This window comes from Uranotaenia lowii, chromosome 2 (genome assembly GCF_029784155.1).
Source record: "Uranotaenia lowii strain MFRU-FL chromosome 2, ASM2978415v1, whole genome shotgun sequence".
In the NCBI taxonomy this organism is placed as follows: domain Eukaryota; kingdom Metazoa; phylum Arthropoda; class Insecta; order Diptera; family Culicidae; genus Uranotaenia; species Uranotaenia lowii.
Window position 1 is genome coordinate 313,082,859 of NC_073692.1, and position 26,676 is coordinate 313,109,534.

At 35.8% G+C, this 26,676-nt stretch overlaps 1 protein-coding gene and 1 long non-coding RNA gene across 3 annotated transcripts; one reads left to right on the forward strand and one right to left on the reverse strand.

Annotated features, from left to right (window-relative positions):
* LOC129748646 (dehydrogenase/reductase SDR family member 7-like) lies at window positions 1–26,269 on the forward strand. 2 transcript variants are annotated; one of them, XM_055743316.1, is made up of 6 exons: window positions 1–403; window positions 493–642; window positions 712–1,067; window positions 1,135–1,248; window positions 1,323–1,489; window positions 6,498–6,883. In XM_055743316.1, exons 1-6 carry the CDS (start codon window positions 277–279, stop codon window positions 6,544–6,546), a joined length of 963 nt encoding a protein of 320 aa, XP_055599291.1. In that variant the 5' UTR covers window positions 1–276; the 3' UTR covers window positions 6,547–6,883. The 2 variants fall into 2 exon arrangements, with proteins under 2 accessions (XP_055599291.1, XP_055599289.1); XM_055743314.1 differs by lacking the exon at window positions 6,498–6,883 and adding an exon at window positions 25,284–26,269 and having other exon boundaries at window positions 12–403.
* LOC129748648 (uncharacterized) lies at window positions 18,376–20,331 on the reverse strand. Its single transcript, XR_008737779.1, has 3 exons — window positions 20,215–20,331; window positions 19,870–20,158; window positions 18,376–19,148 (listed from the first exon to the last, which is right to left on the reverse strand). It is a non-coding gene; the product is annotated as an uncharacterized LOC129748648 (long non-coding RNA).
* Window positions 26,270–26,676: the final 407 nt, after the last annotated feature.

Genomic DNA, 26,676 nt, shown 5'->3' on the forward strand with positions numbered 1-26,676 from the left:
TTGGAGAGAGTGAACCCAGCGCGCCGCTTCTGCTACTTGCTGCTGCTAATGTGGCAAACATTTTTGTTGATAGTGTCGTTTTTCGTTTTGGGTCAGTAGGGACGTTGTATTGTTAGACAGACGTCGTCGTCGTTGCGTTGCGCTGCCTGCGCTTTTCTTCTACACATTCATGAGGTGTGCACGTAATTTCTGACATAGTGGTATCATCGGATGGTGGTGACATTTCACCAGTAGGGGCGTGTGATTTGTGATCGGAATTCTCGTGATTATCACACTATGGCTTTCTTCTTCAACTTCGTCGCGATCTGTACCCTGCTGTACTTTCTGGTGCAGATCATCCTCTGGCTGGTGCTGGATTCGGACATTGAACTTTTCATTCTGTCCAAATTGGGAAAACCGATATGTAAGATAACTGTTTCGGGCTCAGGCGAAACACAAGTTGGGGGGATGGGCTTCAACAAGTTGTCTCTAAAATTACCTTGATCGTTTCAGCTTCTCTCAAAGGGAAAGTCGTGTGGATCACGGGTGCATCCAGTGGCATCGGGCGAGAGCTGGCAATTGCTTTGGCAAAACACGGGGTAAAACTGTGCATATCAGCCCGTAACATATCGGAACTTCTGAAAGTGAAACAAGATTGCATAGGTTAGTGGTGTTTTTTTGTTTTGAATGAAGAAAAATTTACGAATGGCTAACGATTTGATCTCCCATCAGCTCAATCGAATGGAGTTCTCGGGCCGAACGATGTGTACGTACTCCAGATGGACATGCTGGATGTCAATCATCACAATGACTACTTCAATATGGTCATTGACCACTTCAAAACGCTGGACGTTCTGGTCAACAATGCTGGTCGTTCGCAGCGTGCCGAATGGAACAACATCAACATCAAGGTTGATCGGGAACTTTTCGAACTGGATGTTTTCGCCGTGGTTCATCTGTCCCGGATAGCGCTGAACTTTTTCGTACGCAACTCCATCAAGGGTCATCTAGCGGTAACGAGCAGCGCGGCCGGTTTGATTGGAGCCCCAGGATCCGGTACATATACGGGCGCCAAGCATGCTCTTCATGTTAGTTTTCATGTCTCAGTCAACAAACTTCGGATATGACGTTGAAATATTTATTTTTGGGTTTCAGGGTTATTTTGAAGCACTCAGAAACGAACCATTCGAGCTGAATGTCACTATGTTTTGTCCAGGACCAATAGCTACGAACTTCCTGCAGGAATGCTTCACCGATACACCTGGAGTAGTAAGTAGACAAGTTTTGAACATAGATTTGAATCATCAATTCAAATTCTTGCGCTCAATTGACCACTATTGCAGAAATACAACCAAACGGTCCGGCCCGAGGATCGTCGAATGACGAGCGAAAGATGTGGATACCTGTATGCGGTAGCATTGGCCAACAAAACGCAGCTCAGCTGGGTCGGAACATTTCCGCTGAATCTGGTTCTTTATATCGGCTGCTACTACCCGAATGTGAAGAAACTGTAAGTATAGATTTGAGGGATAAATTCGAAACCCAAACGGACTTTTATGGCAAAATCATACCTAATTTTGCTATCATACTTTGAAAGGTCTTGAGGTCATTCTGGTGGGATAAAAGTGGTACAATGCCAACATTTAAATTTACAATTTCATACATGGATACCACAGTTATGCAAAGCATAAGGATACCTCGTTCAACCACCTTTCCAGAATTAACACTGAGAGCATATTGATACCACTTTTTGGTTTTGGAAGCAAACAAAATTTGGTATCATGATGCTGTCTAAACGAGCTTAGCAGCCGAATTACCATTGCCATATGAATTACGAGAACAACATTTTGGTATTGTTTTGTACTACTTTTATTTGGAAAATGGCAAGTTATTTTGGTCACAGTTTGCTATCGGTTGTACCCTCAAAGTTTTCTCGGATAATGATAATACTGAAAATAGCCAAGAGCCCTCATCAGCCTTCCTCCAGAAATTAATGAGTTCAATAAGGTGTTGAGCACATGGTTGAGTTAGAGTGGACGGTATCTCGAATATTGCAATCAAGACTGTGTTTATGGAATTCTTCGCGTCATGATATACCTGCGAAAAGCAATTTTAGAACCACCAGCTACAATACAGCAGTATATGAAGACTTCGAGTATTGGAAGTCACAGTTGTAGTACTAAGGGAAAAATGCCAATGTGGTTAATTCCTGGAAAAAATACTATAAGGGCCGATAATGAGCCGGTTTTGTCAAATAATACGTGCTGACTTTGAGTCTCCCACAGTAAAATTCATGACGCGATAGAAGCGTTGGAAAGTTCTATGCACTCAAAGAGTCCGCAATCGGCTTACCAAAATTCCAATAAACCAAACCTTAGGTCATCGCAAGCTGGCAGTAGGTTTATACAGAGAAACTGGCTAACTGCTGAGGAATTTCAGCAAGCTCGGCAGCCTGAGGCTGTGTGTGCTCAGATGATCGTCTCCCATGGTCTAAAGTTTGGACTTTAAACCGGATCAGAGTCGATAGCCATGGGATAAACCCGGGATCTTTTGGCTTTACCCATTTCTGGGCTATCAAATCCTGCTTTATCTATCGCAAGCATCTTCATGAAACTTCAAGAGAGGCATCAATCCAAGCCAGACTCAGTCCTTTTCTCCAATCAAGAGAACGGTAACCAAAATCGCTCTTTACAGGTCCTCCGAATCCGGTGGCCTTTTCTCGGTAACTGCCAATTGGAAAAGTCTTGTTCTAAATATGTCACAGATTGAACCCTTACCAAACTTATTGGAAGTATGAGTGCACAATAGAGTGCCCCAAATGACCCGACATTTGATAAAGCTATGCGCTGCAGGCTTAAATTAATCCTAGGCCTAGTACAAGGTCTCATGCCAAAATTGGGCCAGATCGGATCACACGAAAGGGTCGCTCAACGAGCCTAAAGTTTGTATGTGATTTTGGGACAATTTGTTCGGGAGCTACATGAAAATCCAGTTTTTCATGAATAACTTTGGTCCCCTTTAGTCGATTTCTTTTGAAAATAGTTTTTCTTGAAGCCTAAACTATGACAAATATTTAATCCGAAAACTGCATTTCGATTCAAGTTAAGACACAAAAGTTATTAAGCTTTGAACATTTTTAAGCAGCATTAACACCCTGAAAAAAGTTACCCCATTTTTTTTAAGTTTAATAACTTTTTTATCATAAGTCGAATCGAAATGCAGTCTTCGAATGAAATATTTATCATAGGTTAGGCTTTAAGAAAAACCGTTATCTACAGAAATAGGCCGAAGGGGACAAAAGGTATTCATGAAAAACTGGATTTTCATGTTCCTCCCGAACAAAATGTCTCAAAATCCCATACAAACTTTAGGCTCGTTGAGCGACCCTTTCGTGTGATCCGATCTGGCCCAAATTTGGCATGAGACCTTGTACCTTTCCTGAAAATGTTAGAACCAAATCCAACGCTTGAATCTTTTTAGTAATTGCATCTGAAGTTTTTAGTTTGGTACAATTCATCTTGGTATTTATAACTCTCACTAATTGTTGGTCATTCTTCCATCCAATTTTGAGAAAATAGAAACCGTTTAGAGCCGCGAATTAAAAAAAAATCTTAAGATTTTTAAATTGATCACTGTTCACGATGATTAATGCGATAGTTGTGTTAAAGAATGAAAAAATCGAAACAGAACTCAAACACCTTTTTCATAACATTGTAAAATGGGTGATTTCGTGTCAGAGATAAGTGGAACTTTCAACATCTAAGAAAAGCTACAGTTAAAAACCGGCAGCCAGAGTGAGTCTTTAACAAGATTTTAGTGGAAGTCTTTTTGGAAATTTCTAAGTACAGTAGAACCACGCTTATTCGAGCTCCGGTAATCCGAGCTTCCACGTAACTCAAGCCTCCTTTTTCATACAAAATCCATGTAAAGTTGTGTTTTATTATCTTTATATATTGTTATAGAACTAAATCGTTGTTTTCAGCGAGTTTAAAGACTTTATATGCGAAAAACGTCGATAAATTAGCATAACAAAAACCATGCCTTCACCGAGCTATGCACCTGAATAATATGGGAAAAAAGCCAAAGAATTAAATTTTGAATATATTTTGTGTATCCCAGGTGGTTCTCTCCCCGCGAGGTTCTACTGTAAATAAAACTCGAATATACCATTCTACGGGGAAATCATCCATGTTGAAAAGTGGGATCTTCAAAAGGAGTCGTTCGCATATGTTTACATGCTTGAGAAACTGAAATATCATAACCCTAGCAGACTTTGATGCCTGAATCGATAGCAAAGAGTTACCAAATCCAATCAATGCCAAAATGATGGCATAATTTAGTATCGCATTTCTTCCGATGGCAAATTTAGGTTTCATTAAAGCATCAATATATCGAAAGATGATGCCTAACCAATACCTAAATAAGGCATTGAGGCCAAAATGAACGCACTTTTTGGTTAAGTTTTTTTTTCAGATAACAAAACGAGGCATCATTAAGCTTTCATTTATCATGATAGAGCAGAAAAGTGAGATCAAAATGATAGCATGATTTGGTATTCAGTATTATGTGATGAAAAATCAGATTTATTTAGATTTTAAAAATTAAATCGAATTTAAAACAAATAGCAAATTTGTTCGTTACCGGCATAGTGTGCATTTCCGAGTAGACTTTTATGTCAAAATAATACCTAATTTTGCTATCAAGACTTAAAAGTAAAATGAGGGCATAATGATACCACTTTTAGGTATTATTTACTACCAAAATTTGGCATCGTTGTGCTTTAAAATACTTTTTCAAAATGCTAGCCAAACGAGGCATCGTTAGGCGGTCAATGATACTAAAACTAGGCATAACTGTAGGTATATTCCATTTTTGAAGAATAAAAAATGAGTACATAATGAGAGCATTTTGAGTGGTCAATTTTCTTCAAGGGCACAATCAGGTTCATCAAAGTATCAATAAAATTCATCAAACAAGATGAACATAAATTCATATAGTGATAGTTTTTCAGCTATAACTAAAATACCGGGAGAAAATGATTCAAACACATTGCCTTCAGTGATACTCGCAATTTTTAAAATAAAAAATTAAATAAGAAATGAAATCTGTTCTACATTTTTTTTAACATTAACGAAAAAAGGAATGTTTTGTTTGTTTGCATGAACCTAACGTTCTTTGCGTTTGGGAAAAGTTGAAGTGACATTCACTTTTTTGTTGTTATATTTCAGTTTGTTTTTTGTTAGGAAATGACAATACTTGTTGTCTGGAAAAAAAATATATCAGATATGTTGAAAAAGAGTAGCTTCTACGATGTTTGATGTTAAAAGTTGTGGTAGAACTTTTTATTTTATTTTTGGAAAGTGGTTTCCCTAATCCGCAAAAAATAAGAAATATAATTAAAAAACAAAAACAAAGGTACTCATAAAGAAAATGTGTGTACATACGAAAAACAGATTCAAATTATTTCTGTTCTTAATTTTAAATACAAAGACATAGAGTTCAAAAAATTCTGTTATACATTATCAATTATGCTGTCTTCTAACTTATGTATGTTACTGTGATTTGAGAATTCTATACGGAAAATGAGTGATGGTCATGAATCAAAACTCTCACCACTTGAACTTATGAAGTTGTTTATTATATGTGTTTATTATCAGGTATGTTCCATTGATTTAAATATGAAATTCGTAATAGTTACAATAAATTTTTTTTTTGTAATGAAACATCTGCTAAGGTATATAAGAATCAACTGGAATTACTCCATTCATCCCATTAATTATATTTTCTTATTTTTCTACCTGACCACCACTACACAAAAGACGTTTTTCCATAATTGGACACAGTTTAATATTAGTTATTCAACATTTAACTTTAGCTAAAGCTACAATCGAAAAAACAGAAATAGACATATGGCCACGGTTACCAGTCCACACTTGAATGAAAATGAAAACCAAGATCTTTTGAAACATGAGGTTCTCCGACTTTCACAGTAAGTAGGCGAGGAGTGAGCGGGACTTTCAATGAGTTTGTTTATAAACACAAGATTATTTGCTCAGCTTTTCTGGTGTTTTTTTTTGGTAAACAAACTCCATGAGTTCCGCAGTTGCATAGCCTAAAGAGCCAAAATGGCTGAATCGGGAATTTGATATACGGTAACACCTCTTATATATATACACACCTTGATGAAAACAATGTTTTTGTTTTGAAGAAGCTCTCCCGCAAGTTGGAAAACAGCTGGCCATAAAGAGTAGGAGGAAAGAACACTAAGCCCGTTCAACAGCCAATTGAAATCGGTTTCAATCGATTTCGATTGGTAAATTGTTGTTCACTCAGCCAATGTTGTGATCGAAACTAATCCAATTGACGTTCAATGAAGCCAATCGGAATCGATCGAAACCAATCGAAATCAATCAAGCTCGAGAGCAGGATTCGATTCTATCGGTTTCTATCGCACTAACACAAATGCAGTTGTTTACTGTCAAAAAACAGCTGATTCGGTTTGTTTTTTAATTTTCAAGTTTGAAAGTGATGTCATCGGTGCGGTGTCCTCTGTCTTGTATGTACTGAGTCGGTGGTGCTGTGCCGTGCTAAGTCGGTGTCGGTGGTGCTGTGTTGGTCGGTGCTGGTCGGTGCTGCTGTATCAGCCATGCTGTGTCGGTGGTGCTGTGCCAATCATGCTGGGTCGGTGTTGCTGTGAAATCGTACTCTGCCAGGTATTCTGAGTTGATGGTGCTGTGCCAGTGAAAGTGATGTCGGTCAATGTGTTGTCGGCGGTGCTGTGTCAGAGATGCAGTATAATAGGATCTTTCAGTGTAGTCGCTGCACCGAAGCAATTTAAGCGGACTTAAAGTTAACCGTCATCAAACATATGGTGCTCCCGCCCGGGAAGTGAAAAAAAAACGACAATAGCAAATAAGTTTCTTTGTGATAGCTAACCGGAAAATAGTCACAAAATTTTTCAGAAATAAAATTATCAATAGTAAACATGTGAAGTCTATTGTTCTCAATGTGAATCCGAAATTCCTATTAGTCTATTAAACATTAAATTTTGGTCTTTCACTTGACTCTAAAAAAAATAATTATTTGGTTTTCACTATAGATTTTTAAAACGCGAGCTTTATTAAAAAATACTTTATACGTAATTTTTTTCATTTTCCTTTTTTGGGGGGTTCGATCATAAACTCAGTTTTTTTTCAATTCTAGCGGAGACGCATCGGGAATCGAAAAATAAATTAAAAATAAAATTTAAGACCATTACGATTTTGCTTCTTTTATATAAGAAAATCAATCCCGAAACCTCATAGAGTATAGCTGAATAAGAAAATGACAATAAAAACAGCGCGTTAGTATTAGTGTCTGGCTGTTCATTCAGCAGCCTGATAGAAATCGATTGAAGTCAATTGGAAAAACAGCTGATCAACTGTCAATCCATTTCAATTGATTTCGATTGAGTTCTGTTGAACACACCTACTGACTAGTATACGGTACCGTTTGTTTCGTTGCTTCGATTGCATCGTCGTTTTTAATCGAAAATATGGTTTTAAGTGACATATTATTATTTGCATAATATGACAAATCACAGGTGAGTTTTTAACTTTTAACATCCCAATCTTTTTTTTTTCTTCTTTGAAGTTGTCCCTGTTGATGGGACCGCTAGGGCCAGTGTTGGCCCAGCTTGCTCATCCCAGTCTTAAAACTCCAATTCCAATACATTTTTATTTTAGGAAACAGTGTTTACTAACAAGAGCGGTTCCGGTTAGTATCAAAAGTTTTGGCTGCCCAAAGAATTAGCCACAGAGCGCAAAAAGAAATATGGAGCAGCAACGAGGAGACCCGCTTGGTGTTGGCTTCATTCCTGCAGATTGTCAACAGCAACAGTCTGAAAACCCACATCGGAATCAAAATCCTACGCAATTTATCGAACAACACGCAGGAGAGGAAGCTCACGGATCAGCAACAGAGTGATTTCTGAGTGTGCCAAATTTATTGCAGGGCCCCTTTAAATATTCATTATTTTCTTAGTAGACAGGGCACTTCCAGTCGGTTTCATGGTCGAATGCGTTCGGTGCGAAAAACCAAGACTAAAGCGGGCCAACTGAACGAGGATTAAAACCACCATCAAAGAATTCAAGACGGTGCTCAGGCAGTAGAAAGGATAGCTGAAAATTTCTAAAGCTTCAAATGCTCAAGGAAAACCATCAAAGATGTGGGGATTCAATTTGGGAGTTATCGGTAAGTTTAATTTTATCAGTTTTCCCGAGCATTTAACAATCGCTTTGTGCGCCGGACATCGCGTTATCATACTTCGGGGCTACTTTTTACCTGTTGCATTTTTTTGATGACTTGAATAGTTAGAAGACCCGATAAATTGAGAACTTCATTTATGGTGATGCAATTGATGACTAGCCAAGAACTTATAATTTTATAAGACCATATTGAAAGCATCGCATCATTGATCGAGTTTTGGAAATTTTAGGAGATTAAAAAAAACATTAACAAAGTTTTCGAGTGAGCGAATTGAAACATACTAGAATCGAAACTAATGTTTTATGCACTTTAACATCCTATCTTGTATATGTTTGAGTAGGTTTGAAAAATATTTCAAGATATGAAATTCAACTGTAAATTTAAGCGTTTCCATATCCAGAACATATTTAATTTTTAATCTATCTTTTCTGTGTTCTGATTCATTATTACTAGTTATTCACTCGCCTTTTATTATTTCGGGATTCATATTTAATTCTTTAATTGCTGGTTTTCCGAACAACTTATATTCTAAAATTCTTTTTTTAACAAAACTAGAACAATAATAAATTTTTATTGAAATCATTAGAATTTAGAACACTGAAATGTATTTGCAACTGTCAAAAATACTTCAAGATTCAGTAACCCTCTAAATTTAATTTCTTACAATTATTTCTTACAATTATAATTTTTTTTTACAATTTTCCTAGATCTTCAAAAACGTTTATGTATCATTTCATGTTGCCTCTCAATATCAGATTTTGTCAATCATTAAGCAAATTTTAAACGCCTTTGGGTATGCAACAAATATTGTGGGATAGCTTATTTCACTTTTTCAAGCATTATCAATGCGTTATATATTTAAAGGCGCTTTTCTCAATGCGTTTTTTATTTAATGCGAAATTCTGTAGAATGAATTCTTTAAAGTTTAGTTGAATGAGATTGGGTTTTAGTCTAAAATTGTGTCGCAAATCGACAATAATAACGTGATGATTTATTCAGGCACAAAATTTGGTTAGGTTTCGAATTCAGGTTCTGCACTTAAATTTTGTATTTTTCTATTTCCTAAACAAACCAAAACAACTTTTTTGTAATAAAATCTTCATGTTAAACAAAAATTTAGGCGTTCAGAAGCATGAAAATTCAAAAAGCTTTTATATTTTAGGTAATATAGAATATTTGAAATGCAAATCAAATGCCAACTTTTTCAGATTTGATTACGGTCCTAAAAATATTGGTCATTCGAGAACAAACAGGTTAAATTATACAAAATTTTGCTATCATGCCTTGTTAGCAAAATTTAGCATTATTTCATTTGAATAAAAGTGGAGCAATAACAAAATTTGGTCCTAAAATTTCATATAAGAATAGCACAGATACGACTAGTTTTAATATTATTGAAAGCCTAATGATACCTCGTTTAGCCTACTTTTTCCGTGCAGTTTTGAGGGTAGGATGATACCAAAATTTGGCTGTCGATTATACCTAAAAGTGGCATCATTATGCCCTCGGAACTGGTTCTGAAACGTTGGCTAAACGAGGTATCATTAAGGTTTCAGTGAAACCTACAGCTGGTATGATTGTGCTATCGGTATATGAAAAGTGAGACCCAAATTTTGGCATTGTACCACCTTTATTCGGGCAAAATGATACCAAATTTTATTATCAAGGCATGATAGCAAAATTAGGTATAAATTTGCCATAAAAGTCTGCTCGGGAAAATAACACATGGAAAAAAACACATCATTAACATTTGATGATAGAAAAAAAGGCTAAATCAATTCAAGATTCCTAAAAATGATGGGTTTAAAGTTTTTTTTGTTATAAAATGAAAAGCCAACCATTAAAGGGAAATGATTTAAAATTTCTATAAATACAAACCTCGAAAAAAAACCTTAAAAAGACTAACCAAAGCTAACATGGCCAAATTTCTTATAATGATAAATACAAAGCTCCCAAAATTTCGAATAGTCTATTGACTCATTTTGATATATATTTTATGTGAACCCGAGCAAGGCCGGGTAAAATCAGCTAGTTTTCTTATCATGTTTAGAATCAAACCAAAATTTCATGGTAGTATTAAACATACATTTACTTCAAAAATCAAAAGAAAAATTAGTCGATGGAGCCTTGAGTGCAAAATTGAACGCATTTTCCCTTGATGTACTCCATCAAAGTCTTTGCAGTGTTATCCGGTACCAGTTTCTCGAAAGGCTCCCTCCTTTGTCACGAAAGGCTCACTCCCTGGCCTGCCAAACGAGGTATTTGGAAGCGAACTTCGACATTTTCTTCTTAAATTTGTTGTCCACATCGAACTTGCTCTTGCCGGTAAAAAACTCCAACCCCGGAGTTTGCTTAAAGTCGGCTTTTATATACGTTTCGTCGTCCATCACACAGCAGCCATATTTTGTCAGCATCTTCTCGTAGAGCTTCCGTGTCCGAGTTTAAGGCATCGATTGTTGCCGCTCATCGCGATTTGGGAAGTTCTCTACCTTGTATGTATGTAGTCCAGCTCTCTTCTTTGCATTCCGGACGTCGCTCTGCGACATGCTGATCTTTTTAGCCAAATCACGGCTTGAGACGTTGAAATTTGCTTTAATCATCCGCTTCACCTTTTCCTCCGTCTTTTTGTTCTCCGGTCCCGGTTTTCTTCCAGCTCCTTTGCCGTGGTTCAACGTCAACTGCTCCTGGAACCGCTTCAACACTCTGGAGACAGTTGAATGGTGAATGTTTAATATTTTTCCCAACTGCCGGTGCGACAGGTCAGAATATTCCAGGTGTTTGGAAAGAATTTGTTTTCTCGACTTGCGTTTGTTCACCTCCATTTTCGTTGAATCGAAAAACGACTTCGAGTTTGACAGCATGTAAACAATACACATCAATGAGAAAGTGTGCAAAATTTGGTTGATTTTACTCAGTGATAAAAAAGTTATGCCCTGTTGAATGTGTCGCAATAATTTCGTGTTCGCCCTTTAAATGTTTAATAATTTTAAAAAGTGACGTAAACAGGGAATTAAGGATTTGGGGTTTTGGCAAATTCTTGATTAATTTAGGGCACACAGTCAGTACTGAGCTGTTCACAGTTAAATAATCGAATATTAACGCGCCAGCAAAAACTTTTATTATGAATTTAAATAAATTTTTTAAAAACGTCCCTGGTGAACTGGCAACAAAACACAGATTTCCTACAATCTAGTACTTCACTTTTCCTTGTCGGATGTCTTTCGGAAGTCGGAAGTCCGGACTTCCGAAGTAAAATTTAGTGCTGGCGCTATCATACTACGGAAGTCCGGATTACCGACAAAGAAAAGTGAAGTACTACCCGAGCAGACTTTGATGCCCGAATCGATAGCAAACAGTAACCAAAATGAGCTATCAATGCCAAAATGATACCATAATTTAATATTAAATTTTCCCCGATAGCAAAATTAGGTTTCATTGTAGCTTCAATATGTAGAAAAGTGATGCCAAGCCTATACCTGAATAAGGCTTTGAGACCAAAATGAAAGCACTATTTGGTTTTGTTTTTACAAGATAACAAAACAAGGCATCATTAAGGTTTCATTTATTACGATAGAGAAGAAAAGTGAGATCAAAATGATAGCATGATTTGGTATCCAATTTTCTGTGATGAATAATCAGATTTGTTGAAAGGTACTCAAAACTAAATCGAACTGATCACTAACAGCAAATTTGTTTGTTATCGGCGCCCAAAACGATAGCATAATAAGACCAAAATAAGATATCAACAGCAACCTGATATCAAGATTTGCTATCGAATTTTTCACGATAACAAAAGAAGGGCGAAGGCACGATTTTCAATATTTTACATTTCATAGCATGCGGGGTCAAAAATTAGCTAACAAAAGCAAACTGCAAGCATAATTTGATGCTAATTATAATCTGATAGCAAAACTAGGCATCAGTGAGGTTCGGCATGGAAATTTATCTGATAGCAAAATTAAACATCATTAAGGTATCGTTTACTTGTAAAAGTAAACAGTAAAATACTCTTAAATTAAGTGATTTTCAAACAATTTGTTACAAGCCAACTACCAACAAGATGAAATCACATTTTCCCGTAGTATAATTTGGTAATAAAAAATTAAACATTAAAATTAGGCATCATTTAATTTTTTTTTTTAAACAGCCGAATGGCAACAATAGCAAAACTACGGTAAAATTAATTTATGTATGAGTAAAGAAGAAAAATGAACTTTAAAAACATATTTGGCATTGAACTTTGCTGCAACTTTAACATCTCTTTTATGAGGGCGCTACAAATTTTATTCAAAAAGAAACAAAATTTTATTCAGGATGTTTTCATAATTCTATTGAATCAGAGCATCATTTCGGTCTCGAGATTATGAAATAGGTGTCTCTGAAAATACATTTGTTTAACATCATTAAATGATTGATGTTTTTTAAAATCGCGATTCAACGTTATCAATTATCAGATTTAATTTCAAGCTCAACAAACAAAAATCAAAACTTGACAGCTAATTGACACTTGTGAATTTTATGCGTGAAAACACAAATGTATCCATGTTGATAACGAAACAAAATGGTCATTTTCAACATGAAATATGAGAATAAGCTTTGAGATTCAAAAAATTTAGAATAAACTAGCTGATCCCGTACGAACTCCGTTTCGCTTACAATTTGGAATATGCCATGAACAGTTGCCAAGCATTTTCAAGTTGCATTTCTGGACGCATTGTTTAGCAATAATTGCAAAAATATTGGACGATCGCTTTTTCTGTCGTCTGCTACTAATTTGAAATCAGGAATCAATTAACCGTCCCAACCCCCGTGTATAAATTTCGACTCGATCGTTGCATAAAAACGCAATTTTTGCCAAAAATCCGCTTTTGGTGGCCTCTTTTACAGTCTCTGATATCTGAAATCTATTTCCCGTCCCTGAAAACTCCCGTGTGCAAATTTTCATTCCAATCCGATGTATAAAAACGTCAAAATTGGAAACACAGTGAATATTTAGTATGGATGACCCCTTTGGCCGACCCCTGACCAAGACTTGGATAATTAGAATCAATTGTTCGTCCTAAATTACTCCTATGTGCAAATTTACATCTCAATCCGATGTATAATTACGCCAATATCACAAAAATATTGAAAAGTAATATGGACGACCCCTTTTGCCTACCTACAATCGATACCTACAATCGATTGCCCGTCCTTCAAAACTCTCGTGTACCAATTTTCATCTGAATCCGATGCACAATAACGTCAATATAGCCAGAACAGCGAACAGTTAATATGGACGACCCCTTTGGACGACCCCTGACTCCGCTTTTAACACCCGGAATTGATTGCTCGTCATTCAAAACCCCTATGTGCAAATTCTCACCTAAATCTGATGTATAATAACGCCCATATCGCAAAAACAATAAACAGTTGATATGGATGACCCCTTTTGCCGACCCCTGACCCAAAATGCAATACCTGAAATCAATTGATCATTTTTCAAAACCCTCATGAGCAAATTTTCTTCACATTGTTTACAATGAACGGTCTATACTTTTAGAAGATGAATTGTCGACACAATTAACAATTTGAAAAACATCATGATTCTCGTTAAACCAAAACATATAGGCATATAGTCAATTCTACTGATCCAAGCGGCGAACACGCGCGTGCACGAAACGGAGACGAATGTAAACAAACAAACTTTCACTATTTTTACCGGTGGCTGGAAGAAAAAAATTGTTGTTCCAGCTTTAAATTGGCTGATTGGGATTTGGTAAGTACCAGTGATGGTAGAAACAATAACCGGGACAAGCGTCAGTATAATAAGTGAATTCTGTTTTAGGTAACATTTGTGACCTGTTTCACGTAAATGTTGTTGGAAACATCCCAGTACATCGTGGTTTGTCGTCGCCAATTTGAGATCCTGTTCTATAAGTTAAAGTGCCAGCGAAAAAATCTCAGTAGTATTTTATCACTGACCACTGACCAGCAGCATTTCAACGAAGTTAGTTTGGTCGTAAAGTGTTTCTCAAAAAGAAAATTCGTCCAGACATTTTGTTCAAAGAAGTCTAGTAACCAACGAATTGGTATTTTCAGCAATCTCCTTTCGAATGATTAGATGACTTCTTGGCACAATATCTTCCAGGAAAGAAGCGTCTCGAAACCAAGTTTTTAACTGGAATCTCCGAAACTCATACCGTCAATAAGCTGTAAAGGGAAACCAGGTAGGATAAACAGAGTTTTTTTTTATCTTATTTTTTGACTAAGTTTACTATTTTTATCGATTTTCAATATGTAATATCGTTCTTGATAGATACTACTGTGTTGCATCAACCAGTACCGCATTTCTATTTGCTAATGTTGCAAAGCCACCAGGCAACACTTCATCCGCCAAAGACAAAGAGGAAAACGATGGCGATGGCGATCAAAATAAACTTCCAAAGACGGAATTCTCACCGGTTGAGGAAAAGACAGTATCTACTCAAAACTTTGAAAGCTGTTCATCAAACTGAGGGCACGTACTTTGACCGAGGCTTCACATCAAGAGGAATATCAACCTCGGCAGCATCTTGCCGAATATAATTTTCAATGAAGGCATCCCGCTACAGCAGATAGTTAAGAATCTTTTGATTTCGGTTTGTCTACCGGTGCCAGAATCAAAATCACCTCCAACCCGAGTTCTACTGCGGGTCAAACCCACCGAGGAGGCTGATGAACTGTTCGAAACATTGTCCAAGGACTATCTAAATATATTTAATTGGTATTGTACGTTTATAGCTACTACAAATTAAGCATAAGTTAAAAACAACTGGAATTTTTTAAAATTGTTATTTCTGTGATCCAAATAATGTATTTTGAAGATGAATTCTCTTCAGTTAAATCAGTTCTTGACATTAGGTTGATTCAGCCTTATAGTTAGCAATCATTCTATATTGAGGTGTGTTTAGATGATTAAATTGAAGGACTTGTAAAAAGTAAGTAATTTTTTTCAATTTATTACGAGTGTCACATTCTAAATAGTTAAATTACCATTGATTTCAAATTGCTTGCCCATTTATTTCAAATACTGAGATAAACAAACGTAGTTAATGTAAGGAAATTTTCAACCTTATGCTTTTTGTCTTATGAAAAAAACTTGAAAGTTTTTAAGACGTAGGTAATCTATTCTGACACTGTATACAATGTGTAACGAAAAAGTGTGAATATTTTCTTGACATTTGTTTATGCAAACATTTCTGCAGAATGGTTTTTACAAAAGTTTGAATAACATTTGTGCTTTGTTAACTCTACTACATATACCTAAGTGAGTTGAAGCCTTCTCAAATATACATATCTCAAAATTCTAGACTCCTTAGTAAAGGCAACACCTACAATTGTGATGAGAATCATTGTCTGATTTTTTAATTAGGTTTATAAGCTCAAAAACATATTTTAAATTACTTCATAAAAATTGCACAATGATTTTGAGGAAGAAAAGTGTTTTTAAAATTGTATATGAAGAAAACCAAAAAGTTCATTCAAAACTAAAATGATTTGTGAACCTTAAAACAATGTCAAATATAAATAAACCGAGACTACTGCAAATCAGACGCTAAGTTTTCGTATTGTTAATGTTAGAAAAGCTGCATAACTGAAGGCGATTTTGTAAATGAGAAATTTTGCATAAGTGTAACGCTCGATGATTGCATAGGTACAGGCGATTTTAGAAGTTCTTTGAAATATCTCAGAATTCAGAAAAAAGCTTAATTGTTTATTTGCTATCATGCTTTGTTAGTTTAATTTGGTCCAGTTTTGTTCAAATAACGGTAAAACAATGCCCCAATATTGCTCTCATTACTCATACACGTATTGCACAGCATTGCCAAATTTTTGTTGTATTGAAAGCTCATTGACACCTCGTTAAGCCAGCATTTTCAAAGGAATTTTGAAAGCACACCGATGCCTAATTTAGGATGTAAACGAAACCAAAAAGTGGTATCATTATGCTCTCAAAATGAGTTTTGAGACGCTGGTCAATCGAGGTATCATCAAGGTTTCAATGAAACCTACAGTTGGTATAACTTTGGTCTCGGTATATGAAAATTGAGACCCAAATTTTGGCATTGTACCACCTTTATTCGGGCAAAATGATACCTCATTTTACATTCAAGGCATGATAGCAAAATTAGGTATAATTTTGCCATAAAAGTCTGCTCGGGTAGATAGTCGGAAGTCTGTGTTGTGTTGCCAGTTCACCAGCGGTGTTTCTTAAAATTAAATTTAAATGGATAATAGTAATAGAAGGAGAAACATTGATTACATAAATACACCCTAATGGGGCCGAAGGGTGCGTCCGACTAACGAAAACGTCCGATTAGCGAAGATCCTTGACAGAAACATTATTTTGATCAAAAGTCAAAACACTATTTTTTTTTTTATTTATTTTTTTTCTACATCTATTTGGCTTAACCTCTGTTACATAGCTGGCCAAGTGGGTATTGGAAGCAGAGAAAATTACAAATCTATTTTACATTCTACGAAAAATTTTGCTACTGTTTTAAAAATTTCAATATCACGTTTCTTCAACAAAATTTGTGTATCAGGAACAACGCCTTTGTTCACAAGAATCCTCCACAAAGCATTTCTTTTTGCACTGAAGTTCGAACAAGCAAACAGGAAGTGATCAGGGTCTGCGTTTATCGCGCCACAGTTGCAAACATCACTGGGGATTATCCTATTCCTAAACAAATGTGCAGGTAACCGTGAATGGTTGCTTATCCCGAGCAGACTTTAATGGCAAAATTATACCTAATTTTGCTATCATGCCTTGAAAGTAAAATGAGGTATCATTTTGCCCGAATAAAGGTGGTACAATGCCAAAATTTGGGTCTCACTTTTCATATATGGATACCTCGATTATGCCAAGTGTAGGTTTCACTGAAACCTTAATGATGCCTTGTTTAGCCAACGTTTCCAAACAAATTTTGAGGGCATACTGATGCCACTTTAAGGTATAATATACTGCCAAAATTTGGCATCGTTGAGCTTTCAAATATTTTATTGAAACGATGCCTAAACGAGGTATAAACAAGCTTTTATTGAAAGCAAAATTTGTCATCACTGAGCTATCTTCCAATCAAAAACTATACCTGAATTTTGAATATCGTTTTCTTAAACATAACTCCAAAAATTAACATCGCAATGTGTTATTAATATCGGATGCACATATGGTTGCATAAATTAAGGCGATTTTAGAACCTTCAGCTCATCATTATGAAATGGTGGAAAATATTATACAAGGTATAATTTGACAGGCGTCTAATGTGAACTCAAATCTTCATCCCTATTCCCACCAACTAAACACCACAATTTATACCAACCCAAATGCCTACTTCATCTTCGAATCAAGACCATAATCCGATGTGAATCTTTTATAATGCCATTATTTTTTAAAACATGCCTGACGATTATCATAACTTTTCCTTCAATCTGAATGTAACACATTTTATAAGACAGGGGAGTTAAAATTACTGTTTTAAAAATCAAAGGATAAAATAGTTTTTTAGTTATTATGCTGTCATTTTTTAAATTTAATTTAAAAAAATGAAAATAATTGGAACTAGACTTATGACGCAACTTTACATTACAAATAACGTTATGTAAAAGTACAACAATTGACAAACCACGGGCTTTACAATTCATATTAATCTTCATCAATTTTAATTAAAATACCGGTAGAATTATATGACATATGAAAAGCTATCACTATTGTTGAAGAAAATAAGTCCACTAGAAATCGCAAAAAAAAAAAAATAAAACTATCATGCAGCATGAATGTTTCCAAATTAGTGCTAAGTAGTCCAAATTTAAATTAAACCCTGAAGAGAAAACGTAATTTATGGCGAATTTCTTTTATCTAAGTAAATTTCAAAATTAAAATCATATTTCAAAGTCGGTCACAATAAGAAAAATATTTTTTCATTGAATGATTTACTCGATTTTTTTTTAAATAGCTATGCTTTTATTCCTTTTTTTTACTGTTAACTTGTTTTTTTTTAAATATTAAAAAAAATCTCATATTATTTTTCAACTAAAATGTCCCTTAAAATTATTTGATGAACAATTTCTATATAGCTTTAGATTAATTCATCATCAAATTAAAATTCATTCAATGTTTCATCGCACTTAAAACATTGGAAACAAAAAATACTTAACAAATTTCATACATATTTTCCATTTTATACAACTGAAAGCGATATAAAAATGCTCACTAAGAGTTTAACAATCTTGAGACCGAAAGGTGAAAATATTGGATTACGCAGCTGCATATACATTCAGGCGTTTAAAAGCAAGTGAGAAATTCAGTCAAGATTTAAATGTTAAAGAATAACAATTCGATGTTTCCTATCTTAGACTAATATTAAGAGTTTTCATGATATTTTTTAAATTATAATGCATGACTTAAAAGGATTTTGTATAGTTTTTTTAATTAATTATCTAATCTTTAAAGTCAATCAGTTAGAAAGTATCCTAAAATTAAGTTGAATTCAATAAAAACTTTTCTTTTTTCATTCAATAGTTATCAAGTTAAACATCAGTAATATGTAACAAATTTTGATGCTACAGTAACATCCTACAGCATGAGGGATTCTTCTTCGTAAATAGAGCTCCAATGAAGATCTTTTGCCATCACTATACTCGAGCGCTTTCTTCCTCCACCGAGTAAAATGTATGTGTAAAGTAATAATTCCAACACCTCTCAAAGAAAGACAATCCTTTCAATGCTAAATGATATGGGATTCAGCCATGTTCTTAAGCTCTTCTTCTCAAACTAATGTGGTATTTACTCGAAATATTTTTGGGGGAAAATTATTCGTACGGCCTTTGATCGCCGAACAAAAGTAGATCAGCAAGTACTGTCGTTCGGTTTCCGCTTCTTAGATGGTCCTCTTTGGATGCTGAAATGAAACCAGTTGAATTTTAGTTCTTAAAAAGTATTTCAATAGTGCTGATCCGAATAAATATCAAGAGTATTTTAAAATATACAATTTGAAACATTTTGCTGAGCTTAGACATTTACATTACGTATCAAAATTATGTCTTGTCGGTGTACCATCAAGTCACCACCTACCGCCCCTTTTCAGTAATTGCGGAACTGATATAATTCTTCATAAAAAAAATCAATAAATTTTTGTTCTTCACTCAATACAACATCTTGCAAAACTATCTTTAATTGAAAATTTTATGAACTAGGAAATACGTGCACTTATAAAAATGGATAACATTTTTGGTGTTGCACTGCCTTTTTACCGTCCACTTAACTTCAAAATTATCGCGCAAGACGCTATCCTTTATTTTGTAATTTCCTTAGGACAATAATCAAAACTATATTTTGGATTATTCGAAGCCCGGTAGAGCGCACTTGGCAATATTATTATCGCATCTGGTTATTAGGACCCAACACTAATGTTATACAATGCAGCCCTAAATACTTTTTTTTTGTTTTCCGGCCATCTTCCGAGATTAGGTGATATTTTTTAGCATATTTTTTAAAAAGAGAATCGCCAGCGTTATCAATACCAATATTGAACGTTATATTGGACGGTGAATGGCGACTTGGAAATACTTGTCCTAGCTCCATATTTTGATATTTTTTTTTTCAATGAACAGAACATTTACCTTGGGAAATTTGATGCAGCTTTCCGCCTCATAATGACTGTTCGGAAGATCCGGCAGGAAATTGACAGGTGGCTCTGGAACTTCGAGTCATATTTCCGATTGGAATACAGTTGATAAGTCGTTGGATGTGAGCCGAGATAAACGTTCAACTGATTCATTGGTGGCGGTCCTTTGTTTAATTTAACGCTGACACTAGAGAATCCGAACACAGACACATAACAACACTGCTTTTTCATGCTTTCCTGCAACTTCATTTTTAAAACCGCTTGGCGCCGATTAGTCTTGTCGTCTGTGAAGAAATGAAAATATTTTTATAGATTTCATTGCAATTCATTTGTTTATTACCTTTTCCAATTTTTCGTTCTAGACCGTTGTGGCTAAAAGAAAGGAGAACAGCTACTTTTTCCGATTCACTTGAACGCGCGCAGAAAACTCTTCCAAGATTCCAAATCAAAACAATAACAAAACACGGTTAAAAAATTTTACTCAACAACAACACTGATTAAAAATTGAACATAATAATATGGTTTTGTGTATACCTATAGGACAAACAGTTGAATTAAGTTTTGACAAATCTTGATGCCTCAGCATAACTTAATTTTGAGTTGAATTTACTAAATTGAAAATTAGAATTATTCTGTTTTTTCCACCACCTTAATTCGAGTCAAATTATACAAGATTTTGCTCATAGAGCAGATACCTTAATGATGTCTATTTTAGCATAAATCGAAAAATCAACATCCAAAATGCGCGCACTATATGCCGGTAACGAATAAATACTAGCGAAACATTTCAAAAGGGCGAAACTGCCAAATGTAAACAAATCGAGTTAACGATAATTCCGTATGAAGGCGGTTGTCCTCTTCCTAATAAACGCGGATTCATCTTAAAATCACTTAATACTTAAAATAAAAATTGAAACTTTATAATTCTGTAAACCGAAACTTCTTAGTTGATGCATTTTTCGTTGGAACGCGAAGTTCCGCCTATTCAAAATGGGGTTAATTTTTCTATTCGTGTGGGGCCAATAGGCGTAACTTAGTTGACCGTGTGTAAAAACCGGCCTAATTAGTTTTTTCGTAAAGGACCAAAGGGCGAAAATTCAAAACCAAAACAAGGACGACCGATCAATTGGGTGAAACTTGCAGGCGTAACTGGAATCGAAAACATAAAAGGACGAAAATGTCTAAAATTTGGTGAAACAAGTTAAAGTTCTCGATAACCAACGAACAATAAGTGAATATGATGCACATTCCATGATTTTCTTCAACAAACAGTGGTTGATTTTTTAAATAGGATTTGAATAGATGTACAGAAATTTCAAACGCGTTTTTCTTGTTTCGAGCTACCTGCTAAATTCGCCCTTATAAAATGTTACGTAAGAATTTGTTGTTTTTTTTAGTTCGATTGAATTTTAAACACCAAAAAATATTTGAATTTTTAGTAACAGAAAATTGAATTGAATACCAAATCATGCTATCATTTTGATCTCACACTCTTGCTTTATCGTAATGAATGTAACCTTAATGATGCCTTGTTATGCTATCCTGGAAAAAACAAAACCAAATAGTGCTTTCATTTTGGTCTCAACGACTTATTTAGGTATTGATTTGGCATCGAATTTCGACATATTGATGCTTCAATGAAACCTTATTTTGCCATCGAGAAAAATGCGATACTAAATTATGCTATCATTTTGGCATTGATAGCTCAATTTGGTTGCTATTTGCTATCGATTGAGGCATCAAAGTCTGCTCGGGTATGAGTTTTGACAAAATAACTATTTCTCTCCTATCGAGTTGCAGTTGATGGAACCATGGATGACTTGTAACGCTGGTAAGGATACTATGGCAGAAACGGCCTTTGGCTCCAGCGTTCCATGCACTTTGCCACCGTTGTCTAGCGTGTTGAACAGTTGGGAAGGAGACATCATGCACAGTGAACGTGTAATCGTCCGGCAAACCATGTCTGCAAGCCAGTTTTGCTTCTTGATCAGCCCATTCATTCATCTGGATTCCTCGATGTGATGGTACCCAAAGAAAATGGATTTCAGAACCTTGTTGTTGAGCCATTGTAGTCATCTTTTTAATATCGTACCATGCAACGGGGTTCGATGGACTCATTTTGTTGTTTTGAAGGCTAGAAAGACAACTCATACTATCAGTGATAATCACATATTTACCTGCTGGCAGATCAGAGATGATAGAAACTGCCTTCCTGATAGCAAGCAGTTCCGCCGTGTAGACACTCATTGTGGAAGAGAGTTGGGGAGCCCACCCTTCAACAATGATACACATATATAAAGCATGTATTCGGTCGATCATTGAGTATGGTTCAATATTTATGACACAACTGAATTATAAGGATGGTCTAATGCTGGACAGAATTCAGTGGGCATGTATCCGTGTATGTTTAGGGTCAACCAAAACTACTCATACAGGATCGCTAGATGTCTTAGCTGGTTTATGTCCTCTAAGCATAAGAAGAGATTCCTCGGCGCTGCGGTTCGTTAACAGAAGAGCATGTTTGAACACATGGCACCAGCAGTTTGTAAATCCAAATTTGGAAACAAGATCCTTCACCACCGGTTTGCAACGAGCTCTCCACCACGTCAACGATTTTTTTGCTCTGCAAAACACGCTGGAACAACTGCCCTGTTTTTTGTACAAACCGGATGTACGGAAAACAGTGCTTTCTATAGATCTTTCGGTGATGGACTTACGATCACAAGAAGCTTCTACCGCTGCTTTAATAGACACTTTGCTAGAGGAAAAATACTCAGAAAGTTCTATTATAGCAACAGACGGTTCCAAGGATCTACTAGGCACTGGTTATGCAGTCGTCAACAATTTTGGTGCTCCAACATGTAGTATCAAACACTATTTTTCTTGACAATAATTGATAAATTTTTGAAGATTGAGTAATAAGTGGTGAAAAAAACTGAATCAAATGAGTTTTGAGAGCTACAAACATTTGATAACACATGGGTTTATGAGCTAACTACCTGGCTGACCGGAAAAGAAAAGCAGATCGGGGGACAAAAGAGGAAATTTACATGAGAGCAGAATAGCTTAGAGTAAGATAGCGACAACGACAACGATGTGTCCGACGCACAAACTAACTTGAAATATAAAAAGGCACAATTTAAATATTTGCATTCAATTTTAAATCAAACAGATATAATTTTACACTATTTGTGATATAAATTTCGTTGCTCGGTTGATTTTTGCATGATGCAGTGTAAAATTAAATCAAAACAGTTTATTTCTATTCAATTTTGGAAAATAGACTAATATTACATCGAAAGAAGTTTCAAATTACATCTTTTTGTAATTACACTCAAGAAAAAATAGATCACTCGTGTTTTAGATTCCGTGTACTTTTAGAAATTTTTTGCTGTGTAGAGTTCTGAAGCACTAGTTGGAGGAAGCGTTAAGATAGTGCTCGACGGACTGGGACAATTGGGCCCTACTTGAGCTTCGAGTTACCCAACCGTCAGTTCACTTACCTACATTTTCTTTCCTGATTGAGGATCTTATGGATTAGTCGTGATAGAGGGTGTTGCTGTGCGATATAGATGTTCGATGGTTATAAAGAGGAATGTTTGATTTGTCTTACTCATTTTGTTCCACCTCGTCGAATCCACAGAACTCCAGTTCGTCGCTATCAAATCCCAAGAACTCCGATGGTAGCAATGAACTTCCCTCGCTTTCTTGTTCAGAATCGCTGCTTTCTTCATATTCCGACTCCTTTCCTTCATAGTATCTGTTTTTTTTCTTGTATTTTCGATCGGCCCATGGCCAAATCTTGCCAGACATTCAGATATATACCTGATCGCTCTATGTCTTGTCTGATGCAGATGATCCAGGTGTAGGCCGATCTTCCTATTTTCTTGTTTTTTGGGATGTCATAGGTGAGTGCTTGCTTAAGAATGCCGCTGTTGTTGCTTTGGATTATGTATCCCATATAATTAATACTCGCTACGCGAATTTTGTTGCCATATAGTCGTATATACCCAGCCAGTTCGGGGCGAAATGAGGGTTTTCTGACACTCCGTTCCCTTCTTTTTCATTCTCGTTACCCTTTTCTTCACTGGAAAGGTTTTTAAGGTTAAACAGAATATCTTTTTCCGAGTCCCTTAGCGCGTTTCGGCTACGTTTCGTTAATGTTGGGACTTTTAGTGCGAATGATACAGTGGGTGTTGATAGGCTATGATAGTCTTTTCGTAGTTTTCCCATCTAGCTGATGCTCTTGAATAAAACTGCAAAGTTGATAAAAGGCCTTGTATGCTTTCTGGATCCCTTCAGATGTTGTTGCTCCTCTTGTGAGACTAGCAGTAATGTATCCTACCAGGTAGCGTATTATAGTTGCTACTGGGAGCTCATATTTCTCGAATTTCTTGATTCTTTCCGGTTGGATGTTGTTTGTTTTGAAGGGATCTCTTATAAGAACTTTAGACTTTTTGAAGTTTATCTCCAAACCAATTGATGCCAGAAGTGTTTCTAAATACTTCATCTTCTTCTTTGCAGAGGAATAAGAGGTCGTCGGCAAATCCGAGAATATAGGGCAGTTTTATCTCGCTCGCCTGCGCAAGTTGAGCAGCGTGATTATAAAAATCATCGGGCTTAGGGGGCATCCTTGTTTTACCCCTTTGTTTTTTGATTGACGACTCCGTTTGTTTCCCGTTCCATTGGAATGATGTTCTTTCCAATAGGCATGATATTTTTATCCTCCTTATGAGCGCTTCCGGGACACCCAGATCTTTAGGAATAATATCAGCCTTGCTAGTGTCCAGCCTGTCAAATGCTTGTTTCAGGTCGACCGAAGAAAGAATTGTATGACATCCTTTCTGCCATCTTTCGTCCAGAATTCTTCTCAGAACGAATATGTGATCAGCTGCACTTCTTTTTTCTCGAAACGCCAGCTGATAGTCGGGGATTTTTTTTCCTTGAGACGGTTTGCCAATATCTTCGCATACATTTTGTAGGCTATTGAGCACAGCTATTAATCGTCAACATTTTTTGGGTGACTGATTTTCGGAATCGAGACTTGAGCAGTTTCCATCCATTCTTCCGGAACTTTGTTCAATTTGTACACGTTCTGTATCAATGTTGTTACTTCAGCTCTGAGCAGTATTTTATCAACTCCACGTGCTCCATTATTTCGCGACTCCTGCACAATTTTTCCGATTTCGACTAGTGTTGGTATTGGTCCTGCCTCTTCCTTCCCAATTATCTGATGCTGAAGTGGTAATTTGACTTATTTATTGTGTTGTCTGTCACATCCTCTTTAAGTTTTTCGACCCATTTTTGAATATTTATAAACTTCCGATTGATTACCTCATTCGTCTTCTTGGCTAGTCCGTTTTCTGGCTTTAGACTCAATGACAACACAATGATTTTTTTCTATTACAGATTGATGAAAATCGTCGGAATGCGCCGTTTACGCCAACTGAGAGACAGCCGATAATTCCTAACCATTTAAAGATTGTTGAACGCCGGCAACAATCATCATGCAGTCACTAATTGTATCTTTTAATGCTTTATTAGGGAAAAAACGAACATGAATCCAATTACAAAAGCATCTTTTCACCGAGTTTTCTTATACATATTAGTTCACGAACTATTTAAAAACGATTACATACTGTTAACTTTATAAGTAACGATTTTCTGTTTTGAGCGTTGATACTACAAACACGTCTACCGAGACGGGCAGTTTGAACTAAGTCCCACTGTTAGATAGGGATGATAGGATAGAATGAAATGAACACCCAAGCTATTAAACGCCATTCCAAATGGCACGGCACGATTTGAGATCTTTAACGTTAATATCTTTTTAAGCAGAGTTGAGCAGTGTGGATCTTGTTCATGTTATTCCAACATGATTCATTGTTTGAAAACGTACAAAACTACGAATCGCGTACAATATTTGAAATAAATAAAAATATAACTTTAATGCTTAGGATGGCGTTTAAAATGCGTACAAAAAACTGTATTGTTAAAGCTATTGTACGCTGTGCAGTATTGTGTAAATCTAGTAACACCAACATCAAGGTTCAGTATTGTGCGTTTGTTAAAAATCTTACCAAATACATATTGTGTCATAAACAGCGGACTGGAACCCATAGTTAAAAGGCTAGAACATAAGCTTTGTTGATACTGAAATACACAACACAAATCATCGGTTAACCAAAGTTGATCTGGCTTAAATTGATTCTAAAACAAATTCTTAAAATACTCGGTTAATTTTTTTTTCAAAATCATAGTGCATCGTTAAACAATTTAGTTTCCGAAGTAAAAATAAAAGTTGGGAATAAATGAGTGAGTCTCTAGCAAATAAATAAATAACTGAAACAGTAAAAATAATTGTTAAATTAATAAAGCTTAAATGAAAAATGTAACACTGTTTTTTTATTTTCCGAAAATTCAGCTTTAAAAAAAGTATCGCATTGGTTTTCATCGAAAGAACATAGAAAATTTATCGAACTTCTGATTAAAGTATATGTATGTAGAACAAATATAAACTTACCAAATTCAGCCGATATTTTAGAGGCTTTTCAAGACCCAACGTTTGGACGATTGTTTTTGTCGGTGCGCCTCTTACATTCTGGGTTGTCGTCTGTCAAGCTGCATCCAGCTACCACATTTTCTTCTTCTTCTTCTTGTTCTATCGTTGATTTCTCTTTTGAGCCATCAACTGGTTCATGGGGCCGGTAGCGGTGACCATATACCCAGCATTTCTGATTGAGTTTTCCGTCACGCGGTCGGACGGGTTATAACTCCGCTTTTATTTCCTTGAGGAAGCTGG